Here is a 16,060-nt window from a genome sequence, read left to right as displayed (position 1 = left end):
TCGAGAGAGGTTCTCCTTCCTCTCTATTCTGTGGTGATGAGACCGCATTTGGAATATTGTGTCCAGTTCTGGGCCCCTCAGTTCAAGAAGGACAGGGAATTGCTTGAAAGAGTCCAGTGCAGGGCCACAAAGATGATTGAGGGAGTGGAGCATCTCCCTTCTGAGGAACAGCTGAGGGAGCTGGGTCCCTTCTTTAGCTTGGAGAAGAGGAGACTGAGGGGTGACCTCATTAATGTTTATAAATTTGTAAAGGGTGAGTGTCAGGAGGAAGGAGCCAGGCTCTTCTCAGTGACAGCCAACGACAGGACAAGGGGCAATGGGTGCAAGCTGGAGCATAGGAGGTTCAATCTGAACATAAGGAAAAACCTTTTTACTGTGAGAGTGGCAGAGCACTGGACCAGGCTGCCCAGAGAGGTTGTGGAGTCTCCTTCTCTGGAGACATTCAAGACCCGTCTGAACGCATTCCTGTGTGACCTACTCTGGGTGATCCTGCTCTGGCATGGGGGTTGGACTGGATGATCTTTTGAGGTCCCTTCCAGCTCCTAATATTCTGTGATTCTGTGAAATTCCCTGCATAGCTCAAGACATAATCTGAGGAATACTTTCCTGCTCCTTTTTCCTCTCTGTGTTAAGATAGTAAGTGCTGCTTAGCTTCCGTGCAGTGTTGATTGTATTTTCAGTGCTGAAAGGCATAATAAAGCTCATTAATCTTGTCTGTCACATGGATTACTATATTGCTATGATATCTTCAACAACCTTAAGTATGTTTCTGTACACAGACACAGTGCTGTGGAATCTGTCTAAAATGTCTTTTGTTCCCTCCTAGTCCAACAGTGAAAGAGCTAAAGAAGCAGCATTTAATAGTTTTGAGAAATTATCTCATGTCTTGGAAGAAAAGAAATGTGCTGCTCTTAGGGCAATTGAAACTTCTAAGAATTTAAGGCTGGAAAAATTGCAAACACAAGTGGAAGAATATCAAGGACTCCTGGAAAATAATGGCCTTGTAGGATATGCTCAAGAAGTGCTTAAAGAAACTGATCCATCTTGTTTTGTTCAAACAGCAAAACAGCTTCATGTCAGGTATCTTAATTATCTTCTATTTGAAGTACAGTTACTATTCCAGGATGTCTGGTCAGTCACTCTTTTGACACATGCTAGTAAGGTACTGAATGCAGTACCTTGTGTTGCAGAGGCTCAGAGATGGTTGCAGTACTGTTTGGTAGATATTACTACATTGCAGTATGCATTAATAAACAGCATACAGGAGGGGCTCTCTTCTGGGAAAACACTTAGCCGTGTTCAGTAGGACTGCAGTGGAAGGGTAGCCCATTCAGTTTACTGACACATTCCTTTGCTCAAGTATTTGCAAGTTAATCTAACAGGTCTCTTCTGGATTTAAACTCTTTGATCTTAATAGTTGTTCTCCATTAGTGCTTCACACCTATTTTGTTCTTTCAACACAATGCCCCAAATAGTTAAAATGCTCTGCCAACTGAATGATTGCCTGTTTGTTATCTTTACACTAATGTACAAAAAGGCCTTTAAATTTGCCATTTGAATTCTGTCTAGAGAGACACAAATTCCTGGGAGACTTCAGTAAGTACATGAAAACAGAACCTTTTCAAAGCAAAAACTAGCATTTTTCCTTTAAGGAATGCACACGTTAATTCCCTCTTCTCTCTCCTGCCATCCCACTGCTTCTGTGCTTTCAGAATCCAAAAAGCTACTGAATCTCTGAAGAACTTCAGGCCAGCAGCTGAAACTACTTTTGAAGACTTTGTGGTGGACATAGCCAAGCAAGAAGAGATCCTTGGTGACTTGTCCTTCCATTCTAATGGTAAATTGCAAGACCATCAAGTGTTTCTCAAGTTATGGCTTTAAGTGCTTCTCTGGAAAGAGGCAAAACATAGGGCAGCAGTTGCAGAACTCAACCTGTCTTGTGTCTTGTCCCTTCTATCTCTGGTAGCAATGCTAGCTTCAGCTTTGGTAAAGAAGCTAAGATGCCATTGCATTCAGTACCAGTTTACATTTGCTTCCAGAATATTATCGTTAAGTATTACTAGGTCTTTCTAGAAGCTTTTATGTTTTCTATATTTTTTTAGCTGCCAGCAAAATAAATAATACAACTTTCAAAGTAAAAACAGAAAGTAAGAGATTTAAGTTCATGAGCAGAAACATCCTCATCTGCATTCTTTAACTGAGTGGGTCAGATTTCACACACACACAGACACTGTGCTATAGCTACTCAACAAAGGGCTCATATGGTTATTTCTAAAGCAATGTGTATCTAAATTTGTTTGTTTGTTTTTCTCTTGAACCTCTGGCATGCTAGATCTTGAAATACCAGAAATCAATGAAGAGCAGAGCAGAATATACAACAAAGCTCTGATCAGTTGGGAATGCCCCAGAAAGACAGACTCAGCTGATATCTATGTTCTTGAGTATTGTAAGCTTAACACGGAAGAGGAGAGTGCAACGTGGCAGGAGATCGAAGTTTGCTGCAAGAGCAAAGTAATATCTAATCTTGATGATGACAGCAGCTATGCCTTTAGAGTTCGAGGATATAAAGGTTCCATCTATAGCCCTTGGAGCCGAGAAGTTATTTTGCGTACACCTCCAGCTCCAGGTATTGGGTTTTCTTATGTCCACAAGGTGCTGAATCTGTCTGTCAGTGTTAAGAGCTGTACATGGTTTTCAGACTTCTACTATACTGTTACTGGTTGCATAAACACTGTTAACAAGCAGATTAAGTAGGTAGCACACTGAGACTGTGTTAGCTTGCATGAATACCTTGTAGCCTTAAAAAGGGAGAGATTCTAATGCCAGTATGACTTAACATGTAGCTTCTAAGTACAGAAGGGCAAATAACTAAGAGGAAGTTTTTTGGGATACTGTTTTTCAGTTTTCAGTTTTCTTTTTGATGACAAGTGTGGGTACAACAGTAATCATCTCTTGCTGAATCCAAGAAGGACCTCTGTGGAAAGTAGGGCTGGATTTCCTCTACTGCTGGGATCTGAGCGCATGCAGGTCGGATGCTACACAACCCTGGATTACATCATTGGCGACACTGGGATTGCCAAAGGGAAGCACTTCTGGGCTTTTCGTGTGGAAGCTTATTCATACCTGGTGAAAGTGGGAGTTGTTTCTAGCAACAAGATACAGAAATTGTTTCATAATGCCCACGATGTGACCAGCCCAAGGTAAATTGCACTCTTGCTTAATATGTGTTTTATATAACGAGATGCCTTTTTAAAAAAGAAATGAAGAGCGAGTCTGGTCCCAGTTAGTGAACAAGGTGAACCTAACAAGTGGAAAGTGGCTTGAGGGATATGGTGTAAGCAGGTTGTCCTGTTCATACCCTACTGTTAGTAGAAAGATATTCTAATTATACAGTGTTCTGTTTCCTTTCTTTTTGAGAAGAAATCAGGTTCCTATAGGTGTCAGGATGTGTCAGTTGAAGGTAAAAAAAAAACCAAACATCAGTTGCAAGACTGAAGCAATGCTTAATTGTCAATAGTAAGACTCTGCCTTAACTCCCTTAGCATACTAGGTTTGGCAGCCGTTCAGATGGTCAATGTTCACTATGCGTATCTGTGTATCTTTCCTGTAACTTGCATCATGGTGGATTCTGAGTCACTGTCTTATCCCAGGCTATATGCTGCATATGGTACTGGGGAGCTACTGCGCACAGGCCAAAGTACAGTGAACAAACCAGCAGAAAGATTTCCAGCCCTCAGTTACAGTTGTAGTAAGCCTAGAGGTGTCTCTGAATTGCAGGCTGGGAGGTTATCTCCTGGGGACTCAGATCTTTTTCAAGAATCTAGCAAATGTATTGGCTTCTTTCTGTATAACGTACTGAAAGTGTAAAATGCCAGTACCTTGAGGTGCTTAAAGTCAGACAGAGCCTGTTTGCAAAATGAGAAATTATATCCTGATACCTTGATTTCTTTTGCCTTATCCACACAAATATCTGGAAAAATTTTGCTCACACACGTCCAACCTCCTCCTAACCCACCCCCAGAAACACAAACCTAACTAGAGATTGTTTGCACAGAAGAATATGTGCTTCTCTCCTCTGTCTTCTCGTGGGGACAGAAATAGGGGGAAGAGCATGTAATCTGAACAAATCTGGCTACAAACTTTCCCCAGTAACCAGCTGGGAAACTAGGATTTCCAGGGGAAACCTCCAGGCAGAACACCTAAGAAAAAAAACTCAAAGAAACCTAACCGAACCAAAAAATCTTAAACCACTACTTCTTGTGTTGTGAATTTTAATACATAATGTAACAGACTGTTCTCTATAAACAATGTAATAGAGCAGCAGCATGAAAAACTCATAGGACAACAGTAATGTTAAATTTATTTACTGGTGCCATTAAACATTATGTAAATAAACATATATTGTTTGTAATAATTAGTCATTCGCTAAATTACTTCCCAAGTTAACTAATTTACTATACCTGTAGGTTCATTAATGATTTCCCAGTATGAGTACATTTAGATACATCTGCTCCTTAGTAAAGCCTTCTGTGGTCTCGTCCTCATTAATGTTAAGCTGTTACAGTTCAAGGTGGCCCAGGTGAGTGTCCTCCACCTGCTAAATGCATTTTCCATCTTCGCTTAGGTGTATTTTTACCCCACAACGTTTTGTGGGTGATTGTGTGGTGGTACCTGTCTTAGAAAAATGTTTCTCTAGTTCACATCACTGCCTCCACTTCAGAAATTTACATAAGCAAATGACTGTTTTTCTGTTCTAGATACGAACAAGACAGTGGTCATGACAGTGGGAGTGAAGATGCCTTCTTTGACTCATCACAGCCTTTCACACTGATCACTTTAGGCATGAAGAAGTTCTTTATCCCCATGACGCCCGGTGCCCCCAAGGATCCAGCAAGCAGAATCCTTCCCTTGCCATCATGCTTGGGCATCTGCCTTGACTGCAACAAAGGCAAGGTGGAGTTTTACGATGCAGGCCGTATGAAATGCCTTTATGAGTGCAAGGTGGACTGCTCTGGCATAATGTATCCAGCATTTGCCTTAATGGGTGGCGCGGCAGTTCATCTTGAGGAAGCCATCACAGCAAACTACAGGGAGTACCACGACGACATCTAGTGCGGTCATCTCTTCCCATGGCTCCTCTGAGATGGAAGATGACAGCAGAAGAATAACAGTCCAGACACTTCTACACCAGTGGGAAATGCTCTTCCAGGAACTCTCCTGCCTTTTGTGTGATCTGTGCGATGCTTTTCTCTACAGACTTTCTTTCCATGAGGAAGCAGGGAAGAAGTTTGACTAGCAACCAAAATATTCTTCAGGGGTAGAAATCTGCCTTTTATGTAACTGAAATCCTTACATAGTTTTGCATTTAATGAAGTCAAAGTTGACAGCGTGTAATGGCAATTGTCCTTTTAAGAAATCTGGCTCAGTGCCTCTGAGAGGTCAAATGCTTTCCAAATAATTCCTGAGCACAAAATGACATTTTCAGAAATACAATAAAAAGCAGGGAGAAATCAGAACTGCAGCAAAATCTTTAGGTTGTGTTGGGAAAGAGAAGAATAAACTAGAACCTGGTTGCATGTCATACACCTTTGATGTGACTGTAAGCTAAAACTGTGACACCTAGTGTCGTATAGTTGGTGGCATAATGGTAAGTTTCTTTCATCCAGGCTTTTACTATAGGCTGTATGAAATACTAAAGTGCAATTCGACATTAAACATTAGACTTCAGAGTCCAAAATCAGAAGAGTCTGCATGTGTAAGTAATAGTACTTGGTATTTAGGCAAAAGAAAATGAGATATTGACATAGGTAATAATATGTGAACTTTAAAAAAAACATATATTTCTTTTAATACTTGTTTCTTTAAGTTATTTTTTTTATTTAGTAGCAGCTTGGTTTTTTTAGTAAGAATGTTAAAAATGCACTGATTAAGTTTTGAGACCCAGTTTCTGCCTTAAATGATGTCTCCCTCAAATTTCTGTTCCTGTCATGTTAAAAACTGTATCATTAGTAGTTTTTCATAGAATCATGAACCATAGAATGGTTTGGGTTGAAAGACCTTTAAAGATCATCCGGTCCAACCCCCCTCCCATGGCCAGAGACACCTCCCACCAGACCAGGTTGCTCAAAGCCCTGTCCAGCCTGTCCTTGAACACTTCCTGGGAGGGAACATCCACAACTTCCCTGGGCAACCTGTGCCAGTGTCTCACCATGCTCATCGTTAGAAATTTCTTCCCTATATCTAATCTAAACTTACTCTCTTTCATTTTAAAACTGTTGCCCCTTGTCCTGACACTACAGGCCTTGGTAAAATCTCTCTGTCCATCTTTTTTTAAAGTCCTCTTTATATATTGAAAGGCTGCAATAAGGTCTCCCCAGAGCCTTCTCTTCTCCAGGCTGAGCAACCCCAACTCTCTCAGCCTGTCTTCACAATAGAAGCGTTCCAGCACTCTGACTGCTTTTGTGGCCTTCCTCTGTACCTGCTCTGTGCCTGGGCCCCCAGAGCTGGATGCAGTATTCCAGGTAGGGTCTCTGGAGAGCAGAGAATCGCCTCCCTTAGCCTGCTCTCCACTCTTCTTTCTATGTAGCCCAGGATACCATTTGCTTTTGGGGTTGCAAGCACACATTGCTGGTTCATGCCAATTTTCATCCACCAGAATCCCCAAGCCTCTGCAGGGCTCCTGTCAATCCTTCAGGTCCCTCTGGATGACATCCCTTTCCTCTACCGAATTAACTGCTCAGCTTGGTGTCATCTGCAAAGTTGCTGAGGGTGTGCTCAATCCCACTGTCTATGTTGTTGATGAGGACTAAACAATAGTGGTGCCAGTACAGACCTCTGAAGGGACACGTTACTCTTTCCACTTGGACATTGAGCCATTGACTATAAGTCTTTAGACATGGCCGTCCAGCCAATTCCTTCTGCATTGAAGAGTCCATCTGTCAAACCTGTATCTCTCCAGTTCAGAGGTAAGATTGTTGTGGGGGATTGTATCAAAGGCCTTATGGAAGCCCAAGTATATGACATCTGTAGCTCTTATTTTGTCCACTGATTCAGTTACTCCATCGCAGAAGGCCACTAGATGGGTCAGGCACAGTTTGCACTTGGTGAACTCATGTTGGCTGTCTCTGATCACCTCCCTGTCTTCCATTTGTTTTGACATATCTTCCAGGAGGATCTATTACATGATCTTACTGGGCATGGAGGTGGACTGCATCTGTTTGTAGAAATCTACATTAAAAATATTTGGATACTTGCACTGTTAACTTGTGTTGTGGAAAAATAAGGATCTAAAGTGAAGGATGTTTCTAATACATACTTGGTGCTTTCTCATTTGGGGATATGCTTTCTGATTTGGGGATAGTGTTGCATCTTGATGAATGTGTGTGAAGTATGCTTAGTAAATACATGTATACAACTGTAGAGCTATGAAATGGGACCTGGAAATCCAATACGCTTAAATGAATGTAGATCATAATGCAAAACCTTCATGGGCTTTGCTGTCTGAACTGTCATACTGATCTGACCTGAAGTCCACCCCTCCCAGTATCCTCTCTCCTAAGCCTCTGTCCAATGGCCACTGTCAGAAGAAATTGCCAGAAGTGGTAATTGGCAAAAATGTCATCTGCGTCAAGGTGAGCATGACAGCCCTTTTGGAGCTAAGAAAGGGCCAACAAGGACACCTTCTTGTCTGGGACTCACTTGCAAATGTTTTTGCCTTAGTAAGACACTGTGAATTATGTTTGACAGCTTCATTGCATGCTTGTCTGAGAAGGCAGCAGGTGTGAAGCAGTGGGTGTCTTCTGGAACTTTCTCCTGCAGGATAAATGGCAAATTGTTCTTCACTAGTTATCCCTTAGGTCATTTCTTTTTTTAGTAGTTGGTTATCATAGCCTTCCTTTCCATTATGCCCTCCCCTTCAGTTTCCTTTTGCTGGATGGAAGCTATTCTGTACTGGTGGCGATCCTGCTGCCCCTGTTTCTCCTCTCACCTTCCAAGGCTGACTGACGGAGCCCTCCAGACAGACATTCTCTGACTGTGAAGGAGGATAAAATGCTGCATTTTCCTTCTTTCCATAGTCCTAAAATGGTGTTTGCCTTTTTGGTTGATACTGAATATTAAGCTGAGGTTTACAAAGTTTCTACTGCAGTTTTCCACGCAGTCCTGATGGTTAGTTGTAAACCAGCTGTGCGCATGGAAGGTTTCTTCACCTCCTGTGTTATTTTGCATTTGTTAATATTGAGTTTCATCTGCCTGTTTACCTAGTCACTTAGTCCTGAGGGCCTCTGCAGCTTTTCAGTCACTTCTAGACTTGAATGGTCCTGAGTAGCTTTATAGGTAACTCAAAAGTGATCTCTTATTTTGTTTGCTTGCTTTTCCAGATCTTGAAGCAACTTAAGTTGTAGTGAGATGCAGCAAATCTCTTTCTGCTGTTCAAATTTATTGTTCCTTCCACTTTTTCCCCCCTCAGACATTTTTTAAACCATGATTAGCTAGTTAAGTACTGAAAACTTTTAAATGCTAGTACACATTGTTGAGTAGATGACTGATTTCTTGTGTGTGGGAGCCCAGCAGTCAAATAGACCCAGGAGACAGGATTCTCCTTCAATAGCTGTGACTTCTCCCACTGTATAATCACCATTTTTCTGTTCATCTACCAACCCTAGTATCAGCTTAAAGATATAGATTATAGGCTTGAACTTTATGTTTTGTTGTTCCCAGACCAAATCTCCTGCAGAAAAATGTATCATTTTTTATTCCTCTGTTTCAGAAACTGGTCTAAATTAGAGGTTAAATGTCAGGGTTAGCACTTCACAGTTCCACATGAGTGAGACTCTTTATATGCATCTGGACCAATGTCACCAGCCTTTGACCTTTTTTGCTTTGTAGAAATATTCATAAACTAAGCACTCTGTCTTAGATATAAACACAGTCTCTCAGACTCATTTGTTTCCAAAAAAATGTTAAATTTTACTCGTTTGGTAATATAGAAGTAAGAAATTTAAAAATTAGGGTCTTTTTCAACTATAGCTTTATCTTACGTTCATTTAAGATGTGCTTTGCTATGCAATTACTTATTCTACTGGACAAAGACTGACACTACTTTAAACATTTACCTTTTGATATGTCTTTTTCTATTTATCTCATTCTGAGTTTAAAAATTTATTTGACTTTTGTTGTTACTTGAATACTGAGGATTTACATTACTGATATACTGAGAATTCAGCACATTATGGTACTTACTTCAGATTATAAAATAAAAACCACACTGTCAGAATCACTGACAACATACTGTCAGATTTTTTCCACTACAATGGAAGTGTCACCTTTCAGAAATACAGTTCAGCAGTACTTGCCTATCCAGATACTTATTTTTCCAGAACAAGTTTCTTCCTATGAAACAGCACTTTACAATATAGACTTAAACTAAGAATGGTGTGGTATTGTGTGGATCTTTGTGCAATATAGCTGTTTGGTGACTACTGTGTGATTTACAAAGCTTGCAGGTGTGAATCATGTAGACACTTTTTAGATAGCTAAAGCTTTAACAAAAAGGCCTTGTTTAAAAATATTCTGCAATGTAATTGTGATGTCTTTTTTTTTTCTTTTTTTAATAAAAGCTGAAAATACAGTAGGTTGGTCATTCACGTTATTACATTGCAGCTCTGAAGTACCCTGGTTGAAATAATTCTTACAATAGATGACAACAGGTGACTTGTGGGGAGAAAGTCTGCCTGTATACCACTACCTTTAATTTTAGGAGGATGGAAGGGTCTAGTTTGGACTAACTGCCTCATCAGGCTTTTACTTAAGATGCTGATGTTAGGAACTTGGCTGCCTGAGGCTCCCTCACTGTGCAGGGGAGGAAAATGCATCCAGAAGGAAGTTGGCTCTTGGGCATTTCAAGGGCACCTACCCATCCCTGAGTGCAGGAAGAAGCTGGTGCTTAGCTCTCCAGCCTGAGCAGCCCAGTCAATTGACTTAAGTTAGGTTGGATGGCCCTGCCTTGCTCTGCAATTCTGAAAACTGGTGCCCCTGCTGAAATCTGTGTCTCTCTGAAAATTCCATGTTGGCACTTGTTGATGCTGCTGGTTTCAGGATGTGGTTGCTGCTGTCGGGCCTGCTGTGTGTGCACCTGCGGGTGCTGGGGACTCTGTTTGCAGTCCTGTGAGCTGTGCCAATGTGGTTAAAGCAGCCACACAGTCAATATATGTGTGTGCATACTTCTGGAGAGACAGTCTGACACTCCTGGGAAAGCAGGAGTATTGAAACCAAGTGCAGTATTCTGCTGAACTTTCTCAACTTTGTGATTTGACGGCCATCCTCAAATATGTTGTTCAAAGGTATAAATGACAGGTTTGTGTGTTGCTTGAAGCTGAGTAAAACTGACACTGTAGAGACAGAAGGGTGGCTGAGAAAGCACTTGAAGAGGGCTGGGGCTGAAGAATGTTCCTGGTGCCATGTCAGCAGATGAATGCAGAGCTGGCTGGCACTTCTGAGTTGCTTGCCATCAGGGGAGGACTGGGGTGGTGCTGTGTGGTCTCTGGCGCAGCTCCTATTCAGGAACAACTTTCTGAAAGCTTATTTTGAGATTCAGAAAAACAAACCGTGCATCTGTGTGTGAGAGAGAACTTCAGTTTGCCCTGGAGTCTCAAATTAGAAAGAAGCAGCTTTGATTTGGCCTGAAGCATATTTCTAGCTCCTTGGCAAAATAGTAAGTTTTTTTGTCTATTTATTGTCCAGCTATAAACATTGCACTGGGCAAATACAACTTAGCAATAAAGGATATGTTTGTTTTAGCTTGCTTGCCAGGTTTGACAGGCTTAGTCCCTGTTCTTACCCCTTGTATTCCTCCTGCCTCCTGTCTGCCATAAGACATTGGTTAGGGAGAAATGGGAGGCCGAAACATTATGAAATAACATTTCTCTCAAAAATGTATCTTTTCCTGCCTGTTTATTAAATTCCACCTCGCTTTAGCTCCATCACACCCATATCAGCTCAGTTTTGGTGCAGTTACTGGATTTCTTGCTCTTTTCTCAGACCTGGAAACAACTACAGCAGCAGTGTCCTCTGCTCTTCCATGCACTGTAACTGATGTAGGAAGGAGGACAAAAATTGAGCTATCCTTAAACCGATCAGAAGTAGATGGAGAGAAAGTGCCTGAGGTAGGTAGAAAACTTTACCTTTGGGAGTGAGGGAGGGAAAAAAAAGAGAGAGAGATATTTAAAAATAGTTTCAGAGGAGAGGCAAAATTACTCTTTTCTTCTGTGGGGGTGTGTGAGGGACCATTTTGCATGGGTAGTCGAGCAGGGCAGGGAGCCAGGCAGGCAGAGGTGGTGCTAAAGACGTACTACCCACAGCATAATTTGGTGTGTTGTCAAGAAATGGCTGTTTCCAGGATTGGTACCCCCCTGCAACCTGATGGGGGAGTTCAGTGCATTTCTTCCAGTTTCTGCCTGTATGGCATAATGTGCAAGTGAATTTGTTGCTGCCTGAGCTTAGGTAAAATGATTGTATTTGGTCTCTGTGTCAGTTGATTTAAAAGATGTCCATCTCCAACAAAAACTTGTTTGAATATCTATCTATCTATCTATCTATCTATCTATCTATGGATCTATCTATCCTTTCTTAAAAAGAGAACTGCGGTATAACTTTTAGGAGCTGAATTTATGTTAATACCATTTAAATGAGTTGTCATACTTAGTTATATAGCATGCCACAAAACCACCATAACTAAACGAGTGGAATGAAAAAAATTCCTTTCTGAAATAATCTCATAAATACTTTTTCAAAACCAAGTTAAGTGATGAATGAAGATTAAAAATTAGGAACTCATTTGAGAAATAATTTCATAAGAGAATTGCAGGGATCTGAACTAACTACTTGGCTATGGAAAACAAGCAGCACTTCCATTTCATTTATCACTAAACATATCCATATAGAGACACATAGGTATATGCATTTATATTTGTGTGTACATGCATATGTACATGTCTTTTTATTCTGGGAAGTTATTTGACTACTCATGAAATTGTTAGGAAGGTCAGAACTCACTGAGATTTATTAAATTAATACAATTGTTCTTCAGACCATCTTATTCAGCATTTTGTATATTGCTGAGCCAAGTGTGCCCACTTCATCCAGGTATTTAGACTATGCAAGGTGACAGAGGATGGTCCTTCCCTATGCACCCGGGGGTGTACAGGGGAAAGGATTGCACACTATGAAGGAAAAAGATCTAGGGTGATGCTGGTGCTGCATCTCCTGTACACACGAATGCTAAGCCAGAAGAAGACACGAAGATGTGACATGAAGTGAAACTTGACGGGATTATTTTTCCTCAGCTTTTCCTCGCTGAACCTGGGACACCACAGACACTTGTCGTCTCTCTCTCTGCTGTTTCTTGGGAGTTGCAATAATTATCCAGCTTTGGGAATGATGTTGGGGGACACCTTTCAAACCCAATTCCTGCACCTGTGTTCTGGTAGAAATACTCCATGGTCACATCAACAGCATGTCCACACAGTGTCTGGACCCCCACAGCATCTGCCTGTGTGGAAGAAGCCTTCCCTGCTGACTGCCTGGGAGCTAGCTTGCAAAGGAAGCTGGCTTTGCATAGTCATTCCAAATTTCAGCTGAATTTGTCACTTCTTCCCTTATTTAGAAGATGCAATATATCAGGCACCCCTTTATACTTCAGGGTATTTATGCAAGTGCGAATTCATTCATGCTGGTTTTATTAAAACTTTTTCCTGCCTCACAGGGGAATAGGCAAACCACACAAAGTAAATCTAGATTAAAATGTTGATTTTTTTTTTTTTTTTTTTTAAGACAACAGAGTACATTTCAAAGAACTGTTGAAACTGAAAAATGAGGATGAGGAAGGATAAGACTGGGACTTGTTATGTATAGTACCAGGTTAGTACTATTTTAATTTTACTTCAGGGCACTTGGTTTCTTCCAGACATAAAAAAATAAGAAAACAGCATTTTTCAAGACACTAGCAAGGAAAGGATGTATTGCTAAGATTTCTCAATTTCTCTCTGCAAATTCTATTTCTTCTCTAAATACCTTAATACACAGACTTTTTTTTAACTTTATGCAGCTTGTGTTTTGTTAGGCTCCATGGAGGCAGGCTGGCATCGCTCTGAGCCCCATCTTCCCCATGCACCAGCCAGCTCCTAGCAGTAACAGCACCCAGACTGGTGCAGTACTGCTGTAATCGAAGAGCAATAGCATATGGCGTGCAGATTTGTGGTGTAAATTCATTCAAGAGTATTGAAATATGAGTTTATCTTCCAGCACAACTTTTTTAACTTGCTGTGAAAGCAGCCAGCACAACAGGACACTTGGGCTTTGGGGGGGTCTTTCCCAAGGGTCCTGCTATCGTTTTTTGTTGGGTCCCAAGCACGTGAGTAGGCTTCACCTTCACTGACTTTCTAGTGTCTCCTCCTTTATTTAGTTTTTCCTTCTCCTCAGGTTCTTCTGTCTAGCTAGTTGCTGGATTTCTAGTGCTAGTGCAAGCAGAAGGGGTTTTTTTTTTTAGAGAAAGTGTGAAGAACATGCCCTTGGAAACCATATAATCACATGTAAAGTTATTCTATATGATAAGGAGAAAATACTAGTATTCAGTTTACAGTATTGACATACTGCCTGTTCTAGTATTTTATTATTTACAGCAATTTAAAAAAAAATACTTAAACCTAGTTTATGCACGTGGTTTTAACTTTCAAGAAGACCTATCAATACCATTTTTACGAGTGTAGTTCACACTGTTTAAGAAATACTGATTTCTTTACTATGATTTTGTGATTCTGGTCCAACCATTAACTATGCCCATTTTCCATTCAAAGAGTGTGCAACAGCAAGCAGCGTTAGCACCAAGTCTCAGCTCAAGCTCCTGCTGCAGCTTTGTGCCTCTCCTCAACTCACCTTCTGGTCACCTTTGGGGAGATCTTTCCTTACAGGACCTCTAGCTCCAGGTGAGATTGAAACATGTAGCAGGGCAGCAAAGAAGAAATGTTGGAAGTTTTTTTAAGAATGTCTTATCAAGGCATACTGGCTGATAAGTAGAAACTAAAATAGGAGACATGGGCTATGTGGTTTCACAGCAGCCAGTGGCAGTATTTCCTGGGAGACAGGCTGAGCCTGCTTTGTTCAGCTCATGTGTAGACAGTGTGTGCTTTGCTTTATACAATCTGCAGTCTCACAAATACTCATTTGCTTCTCAAGGAAGAGGTGTAAGATTTAAGATTGCATGAAGAGCTCTTTGACATGGGACCAATCCAGGCTTTATTGTATTTTCCAATGCTGCTGGTAGCACTGGGCTATCCTTCACAGAACATACAAGAAATGCAAAGGCGTAAGGGCTGGCTGCTTTGAAGTAAATCTGGGAAATGGTTCTTCTCCTTTGAAATGCAAACCTGATGGCAAAGCCACTGCTCCAGTGGCTGCTGTTTCCTTTGATATGGCACATACAATGCAAATGAATGCCAGAGAGCAACAATCAAAAAGCTTTGAGAAGCAAAGGACCAGAGAAAACATATTCTTGTTTTCCACAGCTGTTATGCTAAGCAATACTCAGCCTGTTGAAATAGGGTTCAACAAACAGTCTGCAGAGACCAACTTGCTGGAAATTAAGTTAAAAGATTGCTCTTCCCCAGTGTGGCTCAGTGCATTATTATATTGTGTTTCACTGTTAAGATCAATATTGCTCACATTTGCAATGAGTTTCTAGTGAGAAATTTAGGTTTGGCTTTGCCAACTGTTACACATATTGTTGAGAAGTCTGGTAGAAGTTCTTAAGCTGTCATTAGGGTGAACTCTGATACAAGAAGAATGTTCTTCATTGATACAAAAAGGGTTTCTTAGTCACTAGTTGACATTTGTTCCTGTTGTCAATTTAGCAAAATCTGAGTTTCTTACAATTGGTTATTTCTTTTTAAAATAATACAGACCTTTTTGTTCCCTGTGGTTCTATAATTTGCTGATGATACCAAAAAGAAAAACAAGTTCTACTGAGAGAAAAAAAAAAAGCACAACTTTTTATAATTTCAGAACAATATTAAATTTTAAATCTTTATTTTAAAAAGATAGAAGTCTAAGAAGTGACCACAATAATCTATGAGTTGCATCCTCCTGAACTGAGACATCACTAAGAAAGTAAATGTCTGGTGCAGGCATAATTATTTCTCTTTTACAGTGCAGACAGGATTTTTAACCTAAAAATAACAAATCAGAGCAAAGCAACTTTAATTCCAGGTACTAAAATATTAAAAAGTACATGATCATAAATTTTGCAGAAAATTTAGGAATTGTTATAACCTTGACGTACAGGAGCCTGCCAATTTTTACTTCTCTCTTCCATAACTAAGTTACTGACCAGAACATGTATATCTCTCTGTCCTTTCCCTTCTTATAGTAGGTTTAGTCTAAACGCTTGCAAAGTACTGAATATGTTGACATTAACAGTAGCAGAAATATTTAACAGATGATTCATATCCGGTTGTTTTGTTTAACATCTGGGGCTTTCCATCTTATCAGATTGATAAGACAGCAATATTGCAAGTTATAAAACTATTTTTTGAAGAGGAAGGAAAACCCTGTTCTACACTTCCATTAACAAGTTCTGATTTGATCCTTGGGTAGTTATAATTTGAAACAGTAAACATTAACGAGCTTCTGATTCTTTAAGTTTTGTGCTAATTTTTCCACATTTAATTATTAAAAACTATTGCTAGATTCAACAGAATAAGGAGGAAATATTGTGTTGAGCCTCAATCAGACAATACCAAATAATCTTTCTCATTTTGCAAAACACTTTCCATACAACAAGGTTGTCAAAGACAAAGCCAAGTAACTGGAACAAAACCAGCTTTGAGAAGGTAATTTAAACCCATCTTGCTTGCATTAGCTTCAAGACCTAATTGCAATATTTCAGTAACTTCATAAATTCCAGAAAAAACCCTGGAAGAAGCCAAGAAAAACACATTTCCTTCAACTCCAGATTAGCTTTCTGCTGCAGGGATTCAAGTGTCTGCCCACATGGATGTCACACAATGAT

General features: G+C 40.4%; 1 protein-coding gene across 1 annotated transcript; it reads left to right on the top strand.

Annotated features, from left to right (window-relative positions):
- Window positions 1–826: 826 nt before the first annotated feature.
- Window positions 827–5,112, top strand: LOC104542085 (E3 ubiquitin-protein ligase TRIM36-like; the record flags this gene model as incomplete). Its single annotated transcript, XM_010186294.1, has 5 exons — window positions 827–1,080; window positions 1,713–1,837; window positions 2,333–2,626; window positions 2,903–3,200; window positions 4,758–5,112. Coding segments are annotated over 5 exons (1,326 nt in total), but the record flags the coding sequence as incomplete, so codon positions are not given.
- Window positions 5,113–16,060: the final 10,948 nt, after the last annotated feature.

This window comes from Mesitornis unicolor, unplaced genomic scaffold, assembly GCF_000695765.1.
Source record: "Mesitornis unicolor isolate BGI_N332 unplaced genomic scaffold, ASM69576v1 scaffold2956, whole genome shotgun sequence".
Lineage (NCBI taxonomy): Eukaryota > Metazoa > Chordata > Aves > Mesitornithiformes > Mesitornithidae > Mesitornis > Mesitornis unicolor.
Note: the sequence above shows the minus strand (reverse complement) of the source record. Positions and strands in the feature narration are given on the sequence as shown.